The sequence below is a fragment of the Plecotus auritus genome (genome assembly GCF_963455305.1).
Source record: "Plecotus auritus genome assembly, chromosome: 7".
NCBI classification, from domain to species: Eukaryota; Metazoa; Chordata; class Mammalia; order Chiroptera; family Vespertilionidae; genus Plecotus; species Plecotus auritus.
This window is the reverse complement of record NC_137774.1, coordinates 12,411,336-12,432,489: the sequence shown is the minus strand read 5'-3', so window position 1 is coordinate 12,432,489 and position 21,154 is coordinate 12,411,336. Positions and strand designations below refer to the sequence as shown.

The 21,154-nt window shown below is 56.5% G+C and overlaps 1 protein-coding gene across 2 annotated transcripts in view; it reads right to left on the bottom strand.

Moving 5' to 3' along the window:
- Positions 1–20,542, bottom strand: part of ITGA3 (integrin subunit alpha 3) — a 29,102-nt gene extending 8,560 nt beyond the window's left edge. Inside the window, exons 1-18 of one of the 2 annotated variants that reach the window (XM_080679995.1) lie at positions 20,000–20,542; positions 12,671–12,798; positions 12,266–12,345; positions 10,011–10,260; positions 7,871–7,957; positions 7,307–7,514; positions 6,662–6,858; positions 4,786–4,874; positions 4,525–4,661; positions 4,273–4,359; positions 3,012–3,079; positions 2,799–2,935; positions 2,090–2,239; positions 1,888–1,985; positions 1,408–1,555; positions 1,098–1,166; positions 432–511; positions 241–318 (exon numbers count right to left, since the gene is read on the bottom strand). In XM_080679995.1, the coding sequence (XP_080536121.1) occupies positions 241–318; positions 432–511; positions 1,098–1,166; positions 1,408–1,555; positions 1,888–1,985; positions 2,090–2,239; positions 2,799–2,935; positions 3,012–3,079; positions 4,273–4,359; positions 4,525–4,661; positions 4,786–4,874; positions 6,662–6,858; positions 7,307–7,514; positions 7,871–7,957; positions 10,011–10,260; positions 12,266–12,345; positions 12,671–12,798; positions 20,000–20,205 (2,297 nt within the window). In that variant the 5' untranslated portion in view covers positions 20,206–20,542. The remainder of the gene's footprint in view (positions 1–240; positions 319–431; positions 512–1,097; positions 1,167–1,407; positions 1,556–1,887; positions 1,986–2,089; positions 2,240–2,798; positions 2,936–3,011; positions 3,080–4,272; positions 4,360–4,524; positions 4,662–4,785; positions 4,875–6,661; positions 6,859–7,306; positions 7,515–7,870; positions 7,958–10,010; positions 10,261–12,265; positions 12,346–12,670; positions 12,799–19,999) is intronic. The other variant, XM_080679996.1, reaches the window with a different exon arrangement.
- Positions 20,543–21,154: the final 612 nt, after the last annotated feature.

Below are 21,154 nucleotides of genomic sequence, written 5' to 3'. Positions count from 1 at the left end.
CGGTACCAACACCTTATTCCCCAGAGATGCTGATTCCTCCACTGCTGCTGGCTTTGCAGGAGGAATAATAACCACCACCACAATGACAGTGGTGGTTGTTAAGGGGAGGGATGATCCGGGGGATGTAAAGGCCTCAGGAAACCAGGCCAAGAGAGGTGTGTCAGAGAAGCTTGGAGACACCTTGAGGACAGGGAGGCCCTAGCTCAGGAAGAGAAGACTGGGGGTTATGGTAGTACCTACATGCTAAGCGAGGCCTGGAGAGTGTAATCCACCAGCAGAGTCAGGGTCATGGGCAACAGGTTGTCCTGGTGACTTGACCTGGGAAGGAAGTGCATGGAGTGGGTAAGGAGATATGTCAGCTGAGGCTGGGGCTGGGGGAGGTCCCAGGACCCCTTAACCCCAATACAGACTGGCTTTGCAAGGTCACTTACGTGGAGAGCTGCAGCTGCGCCTGGAATTCCCTCGTGTGCAGGGTCACCCCAATGATCTCGAAGGCGATGAGCAGTTCCATCTGCCATGATGGCCAGGGAGGCAGAGAGGGGTGTTTGGGGCCACACAGGGGTGATGCCCTGGGGCGGGGGCTGAATACTATGCTAGATTGGTTCTCTGGACTCTTCTCCCCCCGATCCTGGGTGAGGGTTCTCCACCTCCCCACCCATCTCCACTCTTTTACCTTCCCAGTCACATCTCTGCTTCCCCTTTCCTCTTCTCTGCCAGTGACAACTCTGCTACTTTTGAGCTGCATGACCTTAAGTCAGTTACTAAAACTTTCTAAGCCTGTTTCCTTTCTGTTAAACAGCATCTGCCACCTCAGAAGGCTGTAAGAATTACAGTCACATAAAAGAAGCAAAGTGTTGGACTTAGGGCCTGGCACATAGTAGGTGCTCTGCCAAATTGGATTCCTCACCCCCACCTCTTCTCGCTTTGTGCATAGCTCACTAGTGGCTTCATTTTTCTCAGTCTCTGGGTCTCTCTGCACCCCTTACTTTATCTCCTCCTCCCCCACTCTGGCTCTTTGCTTCAAGGAAGGCCAGGAAGCAGGCAGGCAGAAGCCAGAAGAATAAGGAGTAGCCTTGGAGAATGTGGCCAGGGCTTACCCTCTGGTTCCGTTTGAAGGGGTTCCCCAGCTCACAAAGGATGGTCTCGTTGGCCTGGCAGGTTCCAGACTAAGGAAAGAAGATAATGAGGTCTGGATGGTCAGAGGAGGGCTGGTCCCGCCCCTTCCCTGTATCACAGAGTCTGAAGCCCTAGAGACATGACAACAGGGTTCCCTTAGCAACAGAGATGCTGTAGGCACCTGAGGAGGCCCAGCCCAGAGAAGAGGGGACACATGACAAATGACAACACGTGTAAATGACATGCATCTAAAGATGCAAATACATGATGGAGCCAGGGTTGGGCACTCACAGGGCGCACTGAGGACAGCAGCAGGGCGGGGGGCACCGCCAGGGTGAGCAGCGCCTCATGGGCATCTTCCCCAGCCCGCTCCCTGCTTGGGGTGTTGGTCACATTGATGCTCAGGAACAGTTTCCGGAGGTCTTTGCTGTACTGGAGCCTGAAAAGGGAGGAGCCTTAGACTGAGCCCAAAGCCCCGCCCCGGCCCCGCCCCGACCAATTAGGCCCCGCCCCTCTGGTCTACTAGATCTAGAAAGCCCCTACTCGGGACAGCCAGGCCCCGCCCTCTAGTCTCGCCGGGTGAAAAAAAGCCAGTGAAGATCAGTTGCACATCCTACCTGGACAATTAAAGTCCAGCCTCTCAGCCTCGCCTCCCTTTGAGGTTCCACCCCTGGCCGGTGAGGCCCCACCCCTCGGATCTCCGCCCCTCAGTTCCCGTTAGCTAATGAAGGCCTCCCCACCCTTGGCCAATAGGTGCGGCCCAGAGTGCACCTGCTCAGCCGCTGCCCCTGCTCCGACACGAAGGCCGCCTGCATCTGCAGGTTGCTGTCGCACTTGTTGTCCTGCCCGCACTCCTTCTGGAAGTGGACCTGGGGGGACAGAGGTGTGAGGAGCGCAGGACCGACCGACCGACCGCAGCACCTTCTCCTCCCACAGCCCTCCGGCCCCGCTCTGGCCGCCCGGCCTCACCCACCTCGGTGTGGTTCTCCAGAGCCTGTGCCTGGTTGAGGACCGGGTAGGCGTCCAAGGACCGCAACCCCAGCCGGGGGTGGTCAGGCAAACGCAAAGATAACGAGTAGTTCATGGAGATGACGATGGGACGGAGTTTGTCGCGGACGTTGTCCTGGGATAGAGGGCGCACTGAGCTCAGCTCTGCACCGCCCTCCCTGCTGAGTTGAATCCTCACACCACCCGCAGCCCCCAGGGAGGAGCTTGGGCCCCCCTCCACCTGGAAAACCCCCTCACACCCCAGTAAGGCTGAACCTCCTCTTGTCCTAGAATCAAATTGATCTCCTTCCTACCACCTTGATCCACAAGGGAAATGGGGTTCAGAGATACCTCTGGGGAGGTGTGAGCCTCCCTCCATCCCTGGGGTCCACAGTTGAGGTCTCCCTTTCCACCCTAATGTCCCAGAGAGTGGCTGAGTTTGCCCCCCACTCACAGACCCATGTTCCCCAGAGCTGAGCTGAGCCAAGAGTCTCACAACCCTCACTCTTCTCAGGTCTCGATCTCTCCTCTACCACATGCTGGGTGCTGTGTACTGTACTCCCTGAAGACCTATGGATTTCCAGGCAACCTCCCCCACCTCTGTCTCTGGGGAGACCCCAGTCCCTCACCCTTGACCTGGGGGGATGCTGGCTACCTCTTTGCGGGATGTGGCCCTCCCCTGGCGCCTCCCTCACCATCAGGAGCAGCTCCAGGTTCTGGCAGCGCCTCTCGGGCATGGAGAAGAAGCCATGGAGGACAGCTGACTGGCTCTGCGCAAAGCGAAGCCGGGGTGGGCGGCGGTCCCGGTCTGCCTCCAACGTGTAGGCCAGGGCTGCAGGTGGAGGACAAGGTGGTCAGCAAGCGACCAGGTGAGCATGCCCCCCCCCACCTTGCATCCCAGCACTCACTGATGTTTCTCCTGTAGTTGGGGTTCCCGGCACTCTGGTTGTAAGCAAAGCACAGCTCCACCTGCACACTGTTGGGGGAGGCGGGAACGTCCAGGAGGGCTGGTCACAGCGGGACCCAGATATCCAGCCCTAGCTCTTACTCCCTTTACCGGGCAAGGGGAAACAGGGCCCTTCAGGGGAAAGGCAGGGGCAAAACTGGGAGTCCACATAGCTGGTCTGGGGTGTCCCTGGCTCCTTCCCTCTCCACTCCCATTAGAGCCATAGAGAACAGGGATAGAGGTCCCCAATGGGGAAACTGAGGCCGAGAGCAGAAGGGGTTGCCTGAAGTTGTGGCCCAGCCAGTCTTATTTAGGATCCCTAGTTCCAGATCTCCTTTTTTTAAACCAATTTTTGTTTTGTTTTTATATTTTTATTGATTTCAGAGAGGAAGGAAGAGAGAGAGAGATAGAAACATCAATGATGAGAGAGAATCATGGATCAGCTGCCTCCTACATGCCCCCCACTGGGGATCAAGCCCACAACCGGGGCATGTGCCCTTGACCGGAATCGAACCCGGGACCCTTCAGTCCACAGGCCAATGCTCTATCCACTGAGCCAAACCAGCTAGGGCCAGATCTCCTTCTATGCCCCCCTCCCCCTGCTCTGTCTCCTTCTGCCTTCTGACCCAATATCCTCCCTCACACACAGACCTTGGGGTCATCGCATCATGGTCACCATCTTAGCAGCTAAAGTATTTTGAGCATTTAGGGTGAACAGGGTACCATGCTAAGGGCTTTTTGTACATTATCTCATTTAACGATCACAACAATCCTGCAAATTGGTTATTGCTAATACTTTGTTTTATAGGCCAGGAATCTGAGACTCGGAAAGATGGATAATTTGCTCAAGGTGGCTCTCTTCTTCCCCACTGCCATCCAACTAGGTGTTCCCCTTGTCCCTCCTCCCCGGGACCTCACTCCCAGAGCCCACCTGTACCACTGCAAGAGGGCATGGCTGGAACTTGAAGCAGGCAGTCCAGAGCTCCTGCTGCTAACCCCCATGCCTACTGCCCACCCCCGCCGCCCCACCCCAATGCGAGGAATTTTGCTTTTTAATGAGGTTGGGTAGGCTGGGCAATGCTTACCCCAAGAATCAACCCTCTACTGGTGGGATATCAGGAGTTGCCGGGGGTGTGGGGGAGGGAGGGTTGGGAGCCAGGGCCCTCCTGGCTTGCCCATATGTAAGGAAGGATGGTGGGCAGAGCAGGGACGGCGAGTCTCACCAGGAGGTGGCTGTGCAGAGTGCGGGGTCCAGCACAGACGGCCTGGCCACCAAGGTCCTGTGGAGGATGTTGATGACGGGCCTGGCCCTGCATAGAAAACACACAGATATCAGCACCCCCTGCCTGCCTCAGGCCAGGCCAGGCTGGGGCTCGAGCTTGGGTGGCCCTGGTGATGAAGGCGGAGGGAGAAAGGGCTCCCTGCAGACAGGGTTGGAGGGGAGAAGGCCCCTATTCACCGTCGCCTTGGCTCACCGCAGCAGCACGACGCGGTCCGACAGGCTCCCCACGAGCAGGTCTGGGTAGAAGTTCTCATCCACATCCATCTTCCCACTCAGGGAGTAGCCGAAGGAGGCCAAGCCAGGGAGTCCCAGCTGCTCTCCGCGGATTACCTGGGGCAGGAGGAAGCCCTGAAGACAAGCTCTAGGGTAGGATCTGGGGAGGGGGGCCCAGGGGAAATAAGAAAGGGGTGGGTGAGCCAAAGGAGGGAAGGCCTCAGCCCCTGTCCATTCATACCTGCTGGGGCTGTTGGCGGAGACCACTGGAGCTGCTGTGGTAGATGTACACTGTGCCCAAGCCCTCAAACGGAGCTCCCACAGCAATGTCTGGGGAAGAGAGGCAGAGTGAGGTCACCCTGGGGACTGTGGGCCCCCAATCTCCCCAATCCTGTGCTCCAGCCACAGAGCCCAGCATGGCCTTGACCTCACCCTGCCAGGCAGTACTGAAATCACCAGAACACAGAGCTCTGTGGCTCAGGATTAAAACTGGGACCGATGGGCACCCAGTTGCCTCCTTGCATATGTAGGAAAGGAGGTCCAGGAGAGGGAAGTGACTTACCCCGTCAGACAGCTAGTGAGTGTCTCAGGCAGGCCTACCCTCCCGATTCCCGCCAGCAGCTGCTGTTTATTTCCCTTATTACAGTGCCTTCCATCTCCCCCACCAACCTCCTCTCTAGACACCTGTTTCTCCTAATGTCATTTACCCACAGGGTCACACAAGCCGGGGTTTAAAAAAAAGGAGATCTGGAACTAGGGATCCTGAATAAGACTGGCTGGGCCACAACTTCAGGCAACCCCTTCTGCTCTCGGCCTCAGTTTCCCCATTGGGGACCTCTATCCTTGTTTTCTATGGCTCTAATGGGTAGAGAAGAGGATCCCGGAGGCCATGTCTCTCTAGCACGGGGGGGAGGGAAGGGGCTGGGATTTTAATCACAACACTACAGCATTACATGTTAAAATGTCCAGACTTGTAAAATTCCAACCATTATTGCCCCGCATCAATCCAAACTGTTTTAGCTTCTTAAACTTGACTCAACTCTGAGTTTGCTGCTTTTGATCTGATAAGGCCTAAGTAAACAGAATGCCAAGCTTGTTAGAAAAGTATGTGGAGGAAGCGTAAGTGGGTCCTGAGTGGAAAGCGGGTGACTCCTGTATCAGTAAGTGCTTTGGGCTGCATCAGCTGAACTCGCTGTCACCTGTTTGGACTCTTTGGCGGCTCCTTCGGTTTTCAGTTATGTTCTGGGAAGCTGAGGATGCCAGAGAAGTGACTTCCAGATGCGCCAGGGGCTCCATGGCAACCAGGCTAACAGCCAGGTCTGAGTGGTCACTACGTGCTGCAGAGTCCTGGTGACATCCTCTAGATCCAGGGCTCCCACCTTTCCCCAGCTCTTAACATCCCCCTCCTGAGGCACTGCATTCCTGATTTTAACACGCCAGCCTTGCTCGCCCCCATCCGTCCCACATCTCCTTCCAGAATGATCATTCAAGGTACCAGGGCAACAAGCTATCAGATCCAATCCCTGCCCCCAGACCTTCTCTGGACACCCCTCTATCATCACCCACATCTAAAGCCTGGCTTTCAGCAACATCCACCTCACCCCCACACTATCTCTCTAGGCCAGGGGTGGGCAAACTTTTTGACTCGAGGGCCACAATGGGTTCTTAAACTGGACCGGAGGGCCGGAACAAAAGCATGGATGGAGTGTTTGTGTGAACTAATATAAATTCAAAGGTAAGGAGCGGAGGGGAGAGTAAGAGAACCGGATAGAACAGCCGGATCCGGCCCGCGGGCCATAGTTCGCCCACGGCTGCTCTAGGCTCATCTCTGAAATGAACACCCCACACCTGCTGGATCTGGGTACCTCAGGCAAGTGTCCTATCTCATATTGTACCCCTCTGCTCCCTTCCACGCTGCACACTCAGCCCAGCCTCTGATGCCCAGCAGTATGTCCCCTCCTCGCCTGTGGTGGCTCCTTCTACACATCCTCTCTCTAGTGCTGCTGTAAGCTCCCAGGCCTGGGCCCCATATCCTCTCCTCTTCGGGCCCTGCCAAGCTTGGTATGCAGCTGGCACTCAGGCAGTGGGGGTGCTGGGGCGGGGGTGCTGGCTCATACCTTGGAATCCATCCTTGTTGATGTCATCAATGCTGGCCACGGAGAAGCCAAAGGCGGAACCACTGGGGCCGTGAAGGAGGAGGGAGGGATGGGCAGGGAAGGAGGTGCCTGCCTGGTTCATGAAGACATAGATGGCACCCCCTATCTCTTCCTTCTGCTCAAAGTAGTAGGGGGCACCCACCAGGAGGTCCTGCCACCTGCACAAAAGAGAAGGAGGGGGGCATGGGAGCGTGAGGCCAGCCATCAATATGCAGCATAACTGCGGTTGAGCAGGCATAACTGTGCCAGGGCACACGGCTGTACAAATGGCATCTCTGGCCATGCGTTGTGGGAAAGCCAAGGAAATGCCAACATCTAATAGAAAACACATGCGAGGAAGACATGCATGCACAGATCACACCCTAACAGCCCACATGCACTAGAGCCAGGGAAATGACCGGCATAGACAAGGAGAAGCAGGTGTCATGCGACTGACACGCAAATGCCTAGAATCCCATGAAGTCTGATTGCAAATCAACAGACAAGATTAATGTGCACATCCCTGCAACAGCATGCAAACAAATGCAAGCCTCCCTTTCTCTGCCTTGGCAAGCCTGCTCCCCTCACCATTCTCCCTGGCCCCAGAGAATGTCCCTGGATTCTCACCCATCATTGTTCAGGTCTGCCAGGGCAATGGCGCTGCCAAAATAGGAGCCCACCTGAGTGCCCTCCAGCACCTGCCTCCTCCGCAGGTCTCCGCCTACCTCCTGGCTCAGCAAGAAGACAGCACCCATATGTCGGTGCCGCGGGGCACCCGTCACAATGGTGATGTCTGTAGGGTGCAGGATGGCACTGCCCACCTGCACCGTGTACCCTGCGATGGGGGAAGGCAGTCAATCAAGGCCCCAGTAAACTTTGTTGCCTTCTACTCTGGATGCACCCCCGAGGTCACCCCCCATTATCTTCTATTCCTCTATTCTAAGTTGGGCAAGAAAGTGGTTTCTGGATGCCCACTCCCAGTCCTGTCGGCACATTGGACGGTGAGCCCCATGAGGGTAGGGACTTTGCATCTTGGCGCTCAGTAAGTGCTAATGGAACTAAATGCCACTGGTTACATCTGTACCCTGGCCTCACCCTTCCACCAGGCACCAAAGGTGAGAGGGCCAGCGTGCCAGGGACGGAGCCCCTCCCCTCCTCTTCCACCCATTGGGCCACCACGACTGGACTCACCAATATAGAGGTTTCCTTGGTCCTCCTGGTCCTTATAACTGTATTCGGATAAATCCCACTCCTTCCGCTGAATCATGTAGCTGTTTCCTTCAGAAGGATTTGGGGAGAGGGAGTATAAGTCACCACCCCTTTCCTCCACCATGTCCAGGCCCCCTCCCCAGAGAAGGATAATAATAACCTCTTAAAATATTTGTGCGCACTTTGCCAGGTGCAAATCACGTATTCCTCTTTATTTTAACAGTTCTGTGAAGTAGCCTGGCTGGTGGAGCTCAGTGGTTGAGCACTGACCTATGAACCTAGGAGATCAGGGTTCAATTCCCAGTCAGGGCACACACCCGGGTTTCGGGCTTGATCCCCAGTAGTAGGGGGCGTACAGGAGGCAGCCGATCAATGATTCTCTCTCACTGATGTTTCTATCTTTCTCTCCCTCTCCCTTCATCTCTCTGAAATCAATAAAAACATATTAAAATAAAAGTAGCCCTGGCTGGTTTGGCTCAGTGGATAGAGCCTCGGCCCATGGACTGAAGGTCCTGGGTTTGCTTCCAGTGAAGGGCACATACCTTGGTTGCAGGCTCGATCTCTGGCCTTGGTCGGGGTGCATGCAGGAGGCAACCAAGCGATGTCTCTCTCTCACATTGATGTTTCACTTTCCATCTCCCTTCCACTCTCTCTAAAAATCATGGAAAAAATATCCTCGGGTGAGGATTAACAACAACAGCAAAAAAGAATGATGACCCCCCCCCCACCCCCCATTTTGCAGATGAGAAAAGTGAGGCTTAGGGATGAGGAGCTAGTTGTAGGGACATGACTGGAATCTGGTCATCCAGGCTCGTGGAGACTAGATGACACTTCCCCCACTCTGGACACTGATGCCAGACTTCATGCCATTATCTCCTCCTAGTCTTGTCCCCGAACTGGGGCTGCCCACCTGGCCCCTGCTCCCCGGGGCTACTGCTGGAGAGTACGTGCGCTCCACCAAGGTTCTAAAGGACTAGGGGGGCGGGAGGCAGGACCACAGGAGCGAGCAGAGAGAGGCCTCAGTTCAGGTGAGCACAGAGCTGTGACTAAGACCTGGGCCAAGGGACGAGGTTCTGGGCTCCCTCTGCCTGTTGATTCTACAACAATAGGGTACAGTAACGGGAGATGGGTTGCTGCCGCTACAACCTGTGTGGTGCAGAAAAGCAGGGGCAGGGGGTGTGGGCCGTGAGGCATGTGTGCCCTGGTAGTTACAAGCATGGGTCTTGGTACAAGGAAATACTCTGCAGCCCCCAAAAGACTGACCTATATGTCTTGACATGAAAAAACAATGCCCACAGTTTAGTGAAAAGGGAAAGTAGTAGAACAGCCTGTTCAGTGTGATTCTGTTTGAGTGTGGACTAAAGGTACCTCTATATTCTAAAGTAAGTCCGGAGGGCCCACAAGACGGAGTGTACACTGGGAAATGGGACAAGGGAGATGGGTGATGGCAGGGATGAGAGAAGGGGCACTTTTACTCTTTACTTTACCAAATCCTACTGTACCATTCAGTAGTTGTACCAGGAGCATGTTGTGCTTTTTAAATCAGTTTTTAAATGGTTACACCCAGCCATGGGCAAACTACGGCCCGCGGGCTGGATCCGGCCCATTCGGCTGTTCTATCCGGCCTGCGGAGCCGAAAGAGCAGAGGGTTCTCTTGCTCTCCCCTCCGCTCCTTTACTTTGAATTTATATTAGTTCACACAAACACTCCATCCATGCTTTTGTTCCGGCCCTCCGGTCCAGTTTAAGAACCCATTGTGGCCCTCGAGTCAAAAAGTTTGCCCACCCCTGCACTAGACTCAGATGGACCTGCATTCTAATTCAGGTTTCATAGCTTGCTGTTAGCTTGAGCAATTTAGTTTACTTCTCTGAGGCTCCGTTTTCTGTAAAATGGGTATAATAATACTTGCCTCATAGAGTATCTGAAGGTTAATTAAGATAATACGTGTAAAGCCTCTGGCACATAGTAAGTGCTTTCAAATAGTAGGGCTTGTGGTGGTTGCGGATACCGGCAAAGGGGGTCGGTCTCCTCTGCCCCCTAGTGTGGAGGGTCTTGGCCAGCTGTCCCAGTGGCTCACTGGGGCGGGTGGTCTCTGCTCCTCCTCTACCCCTAGGGTCCTCACCTTTCCAGTTGTAGGCACCGGGAGCACCAAAGTACACAGTGTTCTTGGTGAAGCCGCCGCTGGTGCCCAGCTGGCACATGCCCGTGTCCAGGTAGTCGGTGTTGCTGTTGCACATCTCGTTGTGGTAGGTTTGCCAGTCATCAGTGTGGTCCAGCTTTAGGTTGTTGCCCCGCACGTAGCACTTGCCCACCATGCGCCACTGCTCCTCCGACCCCGACCACAGCACCTGGGTGTAGCGGTGGGCACAGACCTGGGGACCCCACCCCGGCACACGGCCTGAGCCCGCAGCAGGGACTCAGGGCCAGCTGTCCCTTGGTCCTGTGCACCTCTGGCTTGGCGGGAGAGGAGCTGAAAGGGCCCCCCTAGCTTTTTTTTTTCTTCCTACAGGGATGCCTGCACCTGCATCTCCTTTCCAGAATTCAGAAATCTGCTCTGAAGGTTGGAAACACTCTTTGGAAGGCCAGAAGGTACTGGATGTGAGAGTGGCTCAGAGATTCTTGGCAAAAGGAAAAGGGGAAAGGATGAAGGAATGTGGGTTCAAGCTCTCAGGTCTTAAAGGAGCTAGATCGCCAGCCGATTAAGGAACTTGCTTCTCTGCTGTCCCCAAATGACCCTGCCCTCTTAACGAAAGGACAACTAACAACAACAACAGCAGCTAAAACGGAGTGCTTACTACATGCCAGACACAATTCTAAGCTCCTCACGTATGAAGCCTTTTAAGCCTCCTAACAACACTATGGAGAAGGGACACTTAACTTTCTCCATTTTAGAGGCACAGAGAGTAAGTCTCTGTTTAAGATCTCACATCTCGGGAGAGGCTGTCCGGCTCTGAAGTCTAAGCTGTTACACACGAGGCTGCGCTGCCTCTCCCGTAGCTTCTCCCAGCACACGCGTGATAAACAGTTCCTGGGCAAATCAATCAGAATAGGATGCGTGTACAACAGCCAGGGGCCCGGCACAAATCCAGCACCAGGCCTCGTTCCTGTTGGCTTACTTTCTGTGTCCCTTCCAGCCGTGCGCGTCACTCCCACTGGCCCAGCCTGACCTGTCACCACTAAGTTCCTGGTGCTGGCACAGTGCATGGCACACAATAGGTGCTCACTGAAAACTTGTTGAAGGAACAGATAGATGGGTGAGCAGACCATCCTGAAGCACCCAGGATCTAGAACTGCCTTAAGTGGGTCCTAGCCCCACACGATCCGTGCCAGAGGTCTCACATAAAGGTGTCTGAGGGAAGTGATGCAAACCCGGAGCTTAAGACAGGGTTCAAATGTGAAGAGCATAGCAGTGATGGGTATGGAGGCGATGACTGATGGAAAGCGGGCACACTCTCTAGAATGCTGTAAATACACGATTTCTTTAATGGATGTTGGTAACACAGGTGTATAATTTTCCAAACTCAATGAAACCTACAATCTGTACATTTTGCTATATGTAAATTTTTTGTATCAGCTTTAAAAATCTCTCTCTCTCTCTGGGACTCAGAAATGAGAGCCCCAGGGGCCAGCACTGAAGAATGTGGGCAGGATGCCCAGCTGGCATGGCTCAGTGGTTTGAGCATTGACTTATGAACCGGAAGGTCACTGTTAGATTCCCAGTCAGGGCATATGCCCTGGTTTCGGGCTCGATCCCCAGTGTGGGGAGTGCAGGAGGCAGCCGATCAATGAATCTCTCTCATCATTGATGTTTCTATCTCTCTCTCCCTCTCCCTTCCTCTCTGAAATCAATAAAAATCTATTAAAAAAAAAAAAAAAAAAAGGAATGGGGCAGGAGGTGACAACTGATAAGCGAGCGGCCCTCAGACCCAAACCAAGTGAGCTGGGGTCAGCAGGAGCTGGCGTCAGCAGGATTGTCTCTCTCCCGACAGCCAGCCAGCCTTCCCCGGAAGGAGCAAGACCAGGCCACATGGCCTGAGGGCCTATCTGCCCTTTTCTCTTTGCTGTTCCTGTAGCTGTTCCCACGAAGGGTGAGCAACCCAGGGGGTAGCAGGGGTGGGGCAGGGAGGAAGTGTGATTCAGACAGGACCCAGGCCATGCTGGGTCTTGGGAGAGTGCCAGGACCCCTTCTCTCCACCCACCCACCTCCCCCCGCCGGCCATAAATGCAGGGTTGAGACACAGAGAGCCATAGACGTAGTCATTTGCAAAGCCCCAGCTCATGCACCAAAGACCCCCTCTGTCCTCTGATTTCTCCACAGCCCAGGGGAGATGAAGGAGAGGGCTGAGTTGGGGGGAACCGACTTGAGTGTCCACTTACCAGGACTCTGCCTGCAGGGCCCTGGCTGGCCACAGTCACCCCAAGCCACATGTCCTCAATTTTGTGATGGTCAGGGTCACCTGTGGGCATGGGAGGGATCATGGGTCAGGGCACCCCATCCTCCCAGTGCCCAGAACTTGCAGAGGGAGGGGTTGGTCCCTCTCTGATCCTCCAGTCCAGCAGGGCAGCTGTCCCTCCTCCCTCCTCCAGCCCCCCCCCCCCCCAGTCTGAGCTCCACAAATCCCATATGGACCCATTCTCCTCTAAGACTCCCTCTTCCCAGCTGGACAAGAAGTGACTAAACACTGCCCAGGTGAGCCTTCACCTCCTCCAGGTCATTTCTCTCTTTGCTACCCTCTCCACCAGCTCCTGACCCAGCACTGATCCCCAGCCCCTTCCCCTCACTTTTCTCTGTGATGTCCATCCTCTCACAGTCGTCCTTGTGGGCACTGAGTGGGCACAGGTACACAGCACCGGTCCGGTTGGTATAGCCATCAGGCATGGCGAGGTCACGGGGAGCACCAACCAGGAGCCTGTGGGGCAAGGAGGTAGGGGGCCTGGACTCAGACTGCCCAAAGCCCACTTCAAACAGCTTGCTGTTTAACATGCATTTATTGAGCATCTGCTCTGCCAGGCTGTGGGCCAGGCTCTGGGGTCAGGAGGTACATGGGTCCCAGCCCCCTGACCTCCAGGAGCACGCCCGTAGGAGAAGGCAGGCAGGAAGCAGACCTCTGCAGAGGAAAGCAGGGTGCAAACCAGCCCCGATTCTGCGTGAGGGGCAGCCAGGGAAGAGGGGACCTGGACTGAGTCTGAGAATGATGACCAGGCCGCCAGGGGAGGAAGGGCACTTCAGGCATATGTGTGGCGTGTGCCCGGGGCCAGGAAGCATGAGCAAGCAGGATGACTCAGGTATCTGCAGGGTCCTGGCACAGCTGGAATCCAGGAACGTGGGGAGAGACAGAGTGCAGGGTGCAAAGGGCCTTGGGGAGCCATGGAGGGATATTGAGCAAGGTCAGATCTGGGAGGGACATGGTCCGATCTGGGTTTGGGAAGGAATGCTTTGGCCTCTGAGATGACGGTAGACCGAAAGAGAGCAAGCCTGGAGGGATCCCGGCGCAGGGTTCACCTTCCAGGAGGACCTGGGAGAACACGTGTAAGAGGTGGCGTGGGGTCAGTTGCTGGGACCCTGGGTCCTTCCCCTCTAAGCCACCTGAGGGCGTAGATCTAGGAGCAGTGGACCCCTAAGGAATCTGAGTGATGCTTACACCCCCACCCCACTGCCCCCTGAAGACAGGCTCCCGGGTATTGGGTGGGACTGGGTACTTGACATTTTGGACATTCTGTCCCCAGGGCAGTGTTCTTGGAAAGTGGGAATGCGAGTGGGCATGGGTGAGGACTATCACCTTGTCCCCAGCCTGCCCATCTTTAGGGACATTGACTACAAGTTCCAACAAGGATGCTTAGGATCCCAGCCACCCATCCCTACCAGAGAGGCGACTAGAGGACAGGAAGGCAGGGATTCGCCTCAGAATAATATCTCAAGAGTCCTTGGACCACCAGCATCAGAAATCCCTGGGATATGTGTTCAAAAGGCAAATTCCTCAGCCCATCACAGACCACCTGATTGAATATGAATATTAAAACCTGCACGTTTAACATGTACCACAAATATTGTACACCCAGTTTGAGAACCCAGTTCTACCACTCCTCACTCTCCCAGCATCATCGCACCATCTCTCTGTAGCCTCTGCACCTTCTGCTGGGACCGCCTCTTGGATTGTGATGGACCCAGCCTCCTGGGTGGCAGGCACCTCCTAGGAGCCCCTCCATGGGGCCCCAGCAATACTAGCACCCGGAGGCTCCCAGCTCAGAACTCAGGCTCTGGGCCTCTTGCCAGAGTCTGGAAGTGCCGAGCCATACCCCGCCTGCAGCTCTTGCCTGGAACCTGTGAGTGAAGGTTTCAGGGAGTGGGCAGGGCGGGGCCTAGGCATGCCAGGACCTGGGTGCCTCTGCCCACTGGGTGTCAGGAATGCACGGCCTGGAGGTGCTGGGAAGGGGGTGGGGCCCCTGCCTGCACCTTACACCTTAGCTCAGCCCTTACCCTGGGGAAGTGTTAGGCAGTGCTAGGCAGGAAGGCTGGAAGGGGGCCAGTGTGGCAGCCAGGCCCAGTTAGTCACCCTCTGTCTAAGCTCAGGAGGGTGCCTCGTGAGTCGATGCCTGACCACCTATGGACACCACCCCTAGGGAGCCTGACAGGTGAGAGAGGGAAGCCTTTCGAAAGGAACATTCCAGCTTGGGAGCCTAAGGGTCTGGTTGTAAGATTTGTTCTGCTAAAGGGGCAATTTCCTTTCCCTTTCTGAGCCTTGAGTGCCTCGCCTGTGAAATGGGGATAGCAGCTGTCCCGACAATCTCCAGGGTTGTTGGGGGAACAAATGGGTTCTCTCTTTGAAGGGACTTTCTGACTATGAAGCCATGGTCGATGTGAACACTGCCATTCTGATTATTGAGAAACCAGGACGGGCCCCAGCACACCCCAGGCACCCGGGGGGTTTCCGTTCCACCAGGTTAGGGAGCCTGGAGCAGAGGACAAACAGCAGACGAGTCCAGTCATTTAGAGGGAGCAGAGGAAGGGGCACAGCAGCACTTCCAATGCCTAAGGAGACCAGGCCACCACTAAGGTGGGGGTGGGGCCCTGGCAGCTGGAGTCATTCCAGGGTGGGAGCTCAGAGTTGGCTGGTGGGGGCTGGGGTCTCGCTACAGTGACCCTGAAGGGGTGGGTCCAGGCCTCAGTGGGCGAGAGGAGGCCAGGTTGCCTCCCAGGACTGCAATGAAATGGAGGTGTTGCTGCTCCTGCTGCTGCTTGCCCAAGATGTCTGAGAGAGTGAGCAGAGGGACCCCTCCTCTTAGCCTCCTGCGGAACCAAGCAGGCAGAGCTGGGCACAAAGGCAACTGAATTAAAATAAATCCCCTTACCATCTATACCCTCCCGGCCTTGCCCCAACCAGTCTTGTGCCTACTGATGGACGGTAGGGCAATGCCAGGCCCACATCCCAGAGATTCCACAGGGAGCCCCCACTCCCACCTCCTGGAGTATTTTTAGCTCCAACTTGGCCTGTTCAGAGGCCCTTTAAGGCCCTCTGGCTCCCAGCCCAGGATCCAATGGGTCTACAGTCAGAGGACTGCGAGTGGATGGAGGAAGGTGGTGTGCAGAGGGTCAGACCCAGCTGCCTCCAGCCACAGCCAGATGTGGGAGAACCCAGAGGGTGGGAGAGACCTTACTGACATGCAAATGTATTACAAATTAATATGCAAATGAGCACTCTGCTGCCGGCTGTTGGATCTGGTCCAGACCCAAGAATCCAAAAGCTGACCCCTTCTAGACCACCACTGAGCCCACCCTCCCAGCAGCAGTCAGAAGGAAGGAGGCTTTGCCCAGCCCCTGGAGCAAGAAGAGCGATCAGACCAAACCTCTCCTGGGCTGGGGTTGGTGGGCAGGGAGCCCCTCTGGGAGGTAGGGGAATGGGTAAGATGACCTCTTAAAGGCTTTCAAAGAGCTGCCTCCTCACCCTCTCCTGTGGCTCCAGCCAGACAGCCCCTCCTGGCCCCTGGGGAGCCCCCTTGAGCCCCAAGTTCTGGAAAAGCACTTCCTCACCCCTGCCTCTCACTCTTTGACAGTTCAAGGCTAATGGAACAGCCAAGTAGAAAGCAGTAGAATGCGAGGGGACTGGGGTATGAGGCGCAGGGGTGTCAGGGCACCAGGCTGGCTCACCCCAAAGAGAAGAAGGCCCCCCTGGGATACTGGAGTGTGGGGTGATGCTCAGAGAATCAGGCTCCTCCCCTCAGGGGGGCGCTGGGGTGGCTCCGGCGGGACGATTTCGATGAACCTGGAGAGGGCCAGAGTGTCCAGCACTCAGGCTAAGGGGCCCCCATGCCTTACTCCTCAAGGTGCCCTTCCACCTCAGGGCTAGAAGCTGGTTGGGGAGGGGGCTACCCCAGCTCTGAGCCCGGGGTGAGGTGGCAGCAGTTCTCGGATGCCTGGATCCCAGCTCTGTGCCAACCCTGCTGCCAGAATTAGCCATCTCCCAGAGGCCGCTCCTGTGGTGGCTGTGACTGCAGCCCTCTCTGTCCTCCCCTTACTTCTTATGCTGCCCAGCCAGCCCCCTCTCCTCTCTGGTGACTCAGCCCTAGAACCAGAGCAACAAGCGGGAGGAAGGGATAGAATGAGGGAGGACTGGAGAAAGAGACCTTGGCCCAAGCCTCCGATGGAAAGGAACAAGGTTTTCTCATTTCTTCTCCCTCTCCCTTGCTCCTTCGTAATTTTTGCATATTTGATCCCTTAGGGCATTCTTCATGTCATCTAACCTCAATCCTCTTTCCCCTTTGTTTAGCTCTGACCAAGCCCCTTTCTTTTTCTACAGAATCGGGCGTCCCCTGCCTCCCACCCAGTTGAAGGCTCCTGGGCCTGGCGGGTCAGTGGGGAGAGCCAGAGGGGAGGACGCTAGGGCACTTGCAGCCTTCTGCCCGCACCGGCAGCCGTTCTGCCCATTGCCTTTGGCATGAGCCTTGGAGGCTGCCAGGCAGCTGTTCTGCCCGGGGAAACAGGCTTTAGGAGAGCACAGCAGGTAATCCTGGTTCCTGCCTCCCTCAGGGATGACCTCATCTTCCAGGAGGCCCAGCCACCCTCACCCCAGGCTTCCCAGAAACCCTCATTGCCAGGCAAGGGCGAAAGGGAGAGAGGGCCCCGGAGGTATCTCCCCCAAGGTCAGGCCAGACCGGGACACTGGATTCCCAGGAGGCGATGAAGAGCAGGTGCTAAGGGCGGGGGAGCCAGTGGCCATCTCCCTGAGGAATAGTCCCTCTGCTTCCCCAGGGGTCCTCATGCACCTCACCAAGAAGCCCAAAGCAACCGGGTCCTCTGCCCCGCTCCTCACCCCTCAGGTCCAGCGACGGAGAAACTGGGGCCTGGGTTGGGGTGAGCCTCTTAGGTTGTGGGCAGGGGACCCCAGTCCAGAGGTGGAGCTGATGGGGAACAAAGAGGGTCCACTCCTGGGTTTTTAACCATTTCTGGAATAAAGCCTTCTTTGAGAATATGATGAAAGCTACACTCTCCCTGCTCCCATCCCCAGAACAACACACAGAAACACACATGATTTTACATGTGCTTTCGGGGATCTCTGCACCTCTGGAAAATCTCCTGTGAGCCCCAAACGAAGAGTTTGTTCAGGACCATGGAACCTTTCCCTTTTCCAAAGGGACCTTGAGGCTAACAGAATAGAAGACTGTGACTTGATTGCTGGTTCCCCTGAGCTGCGCACTCAGGCAGCTGTTCACATCTGGCTACACAGCTGGCTACAGCTAAGCCCAGCTGGGCCAGCTGGCTCTCCCAAAGGGCCAAGGAGCAGAATTCAGTGAGACGAGGCGATGAGCCAAGATCTAGAACCACCCCTGGGGAAGACTGAGAATGCTGAGTGACCCCAAAGTCTATCTAGAACTACCTGCTTCTGAGTTTCATTTGTTTTAGAATCTCTGGGCCAGGGGTCCTCAAACTACGGCCCGCGGGCCCCATGCGGCCCGCCGAGGACATTTATCCGGCCCGCCAGGTGCTGCTGCCTGTCCTGCTTAGCAGCCAACTCGTCCCGGGTCCGCAGTGCGCATAGGAATTTGTTCATAGTTTTTTTTTTAAACTATAGTCCGGCCCTCCAACCGTCTGAGGGACAGTGAACTGGCCCCCTGTTTTAAAAGTTTGAGGACCCCTGCTCTGGGCTCTTGTCAGGCCTACCGCCACCTCTAGCTGCCCAGGGGAAAAAAAATAGAACTTCTCTGCTCAGCCATCTTGGATGAGGCCCACGGATAGTGAGGGCGTATCCAGGTCCTGGCAAGAGCTCTCAGCGGGACCTTGGCGTGTGCAGAGCATTTGACACACGCTATCTCATGGAAGCCCCACTCTTACCCCATGAAGAAGGTGTGTTGTTCCCCTTCCCCTGACATGGGAGGAAATGAAGGCCCTGGTATTAGTGACAGATGCGAGAGACAGGAAATTGGCAATGGAACTCTGCAGCTTCTCTCTCCACAATGCCGAGTGGCCTTTTCTAGGGCAACAGAGGCAGGAAGGAGCAACAGAGATCCAGGTCCAACCCAACACCTCTTTGGGGGAAACTGGCCCAGAGAAGGGAAATATCTTGCTCAAGGTCACATAGCAACGGGGGGAGGGTGTTACAGAATCCTTTATTGACTCCTGCTTCCCATTATTTCCTCTTGCTTCTCTGATCTTCTCTTTACACGGTGCTGCCTTAGCATGGAAACTCTTTTTCCGGATCAGGGCAGAAAGAGCACCAATTATAGAAACTTGTGTTGATGGTCACTTAGAGCCTCCAAAAGATGGAGGACTGGCCACGGCCGGACCGCAGTGGCTGGGGCAGGGCTGCAAAGGCTGTGGTGACCTTAGCCTCTGCAGAAGCTACGTGGAATTGAAGCCAGTCCAGGTAGGTAGACTGGGCAGGGGCTGGGCCAGCAGGGCAGGAGCCAAGTTTGGACTTTGACATTCCTCAAGTTTACTGGCCTCAGCCAGAGTTGGAAGAGGTTTCAACACACCCTTTTTATGACCACGTCTTCTTGCTCAGAGGATCAGACGCCAGGTGGGGACAGAGGTCCGGTAGGTTACCCAGCTCAAAGTGACAGGGCCTGCCTGACCTGTCCTAACCACCTTCCCTCCTGGGACAGCCTCACCTCCCCCAGCTGTTCTCTTGCCGAACTGCCTGGTGACCTCCTGGATCTAAGGCGGAGACACATCCGAAACCTGGACATGCCCCTCAGGGCATGAGTGTATGGTGAGCTGGAGGAGGGGCACGCAGCGGCTGGATGCAGCCTCCTTCCCCTCTCTCCCCTATGCCTAGCTCTTCCCCCTCCTTCTTGCAGCTGGCGGGGAAGGAGAACAGAAGGAACAGAAAAACACCATTTCCCTCTTCAAGCCAAACAAACACTCTCAGGGTTAAAGATTCAACATGAATCTGTGGAATGTTGGAAAGATGTCTGCTGGGAGGGTGTCACTGCTGGCCTGGGGGTGAGGGGGCAGGAGACCAAGCAGGATTTGGGACAGCCCCTCCTCTCTCTTCTACTCCCCCACCCTCAAGGGGTCAGAGGGAGGCCCCTGGACAGCTCCAAACACCCAGACTCATCACCTCACCCTCCAGCTGCCGAGTGGTTGAGAACCTCTCCAGTCTGTCTCTGCAGAGGGTGTGGCTGGCGTGGCCGCAGACTTAGTGGGAGGTGTAAAGGGAGAGAGCTTATAAGCATGTGCCTATAGGTCCTCCCCAGGAAACAAGTAAGGGAGATCCAATAGGCGTCTATCTTGCAGTTTCCCCCAGCTCCCATCCCTGGAGAATAAGAGGCATGCGGTGTACGAGGTACTCAATTCACAGAATGGAAGGGGCTCAGGGGAGCGGAACCCTAATGCTGCTCTCCAGAGAGGTTTAAAGGGCTGAGGGGCTGCGTCTAGACAGGTTCTGGTTGGGTCAGCACTTGCCAATGATTACTGCCCCACCCCCCAACCCACGCCTAACCCCTTCACTTCCCGCCAAATCTCGGCAGCAGGAGGGCTGCCCAGGTCCCCAACCCCTTAATCTTTGCTCACAGTAGCCGGAGGGCCGTGGGCCAGGACTCCGACTCAACTCTGGATCCGCACCCTGCACTCACACACACTCTCTCGCCCACTCCACCCCCGCCAGCCTCACTCACAGGTTGCGCTGCTGCGGCTCCGTCTGCCGATGGAGGGCGACCGAGTAGCCGAAGAGGCTGCCCGGGTTCCCGGCCTCCTTCACCACCAGGAATCGGGTGTCCAGGTTGAAGGCGGAGGCGACGCGACCGCCGGCGGCCACAATCAAGGCGAGCGCGCAGAGCGTCGGGCGCAGGGCAGGGGTGGCGAGGCGGGGGCTGGGTCCCATGGATGCGAGCGGGAGCGGGCACCCGGGCGAGAGCGCGTGAAGACGCGGAGCTGGGAGTGCGGACCTGTTCACCTGCTCGCCGCACCACCGCAAAACTCGGCCCGCCGCGTCCTTAAGCCTCGCAGCGCTGATCGGTTTCACATCCGCTCAAGGTCTGCGCTCTCAGGTGCACTCCGAGGTCCGCGGGTCTATTCTCCGGCCAGCCCTGCCTCTGGTCGCTGCGCCCCCACCCCGGACACCCTGCCCCACAGCTGGTCCCGGCCGCGCCCCCTTGACCGCACAGTCGACTTCGATCCCGGCTCGGTGACGGATCTGGGCTGGCAGACCCGTAGACCGCAAGGAGGCCGGGAGGGAGGGGTGCTTCCGCGCGCCCCGCCTTCCCACGCCCAGCGCCGCACCTCCCCACCTTGCGCGCCCAGCCGCGCTCCCTCTCCTTCCGGGGAAAGAGAAAAGGTCCGGGCTCCGCCGCCGCCTCTTAAAGGGGCAGCACCGCCCCGCCCTTCTCATCCTCCCCAGTATGGCTCCGCCCTCTCCCCCCAAACACCTGTCGAGAGCCCCCAAAGGCTTGGATTCCCCCTCCCCGTCCCTTGCTTCTCCCAAGAAGCGTCTCCTTTTGATCAAGATGGATTGGACGGGCGGGGCTGGGGGTGGGATTTGTCGGACGGTTTTGCTGCGGCAGCTACTGCTGTTGCAAAGGCCATTCCAGGCGTGGCCACCTCCGCCGGCCCTGCGGGAGAGCCTGGCGAACTGAGCTCCGCGCGCCGCGGGCTGCAAAGTCCGACGCGCCTCCGCTGTTGCTGGGCGTCCCTGCGAGGCGGCTGGCGGTCTCTGGCGTTCTTCCTCGCACACAGCCCCTTCGCTGTCCTCGTGGAGATTTTTTTTCTCTTGCCCACCCTCCCCCATCCACCCTGAGCCCAGCTGGGAATGGTCCCTCAGCAAAGCCAGGCAG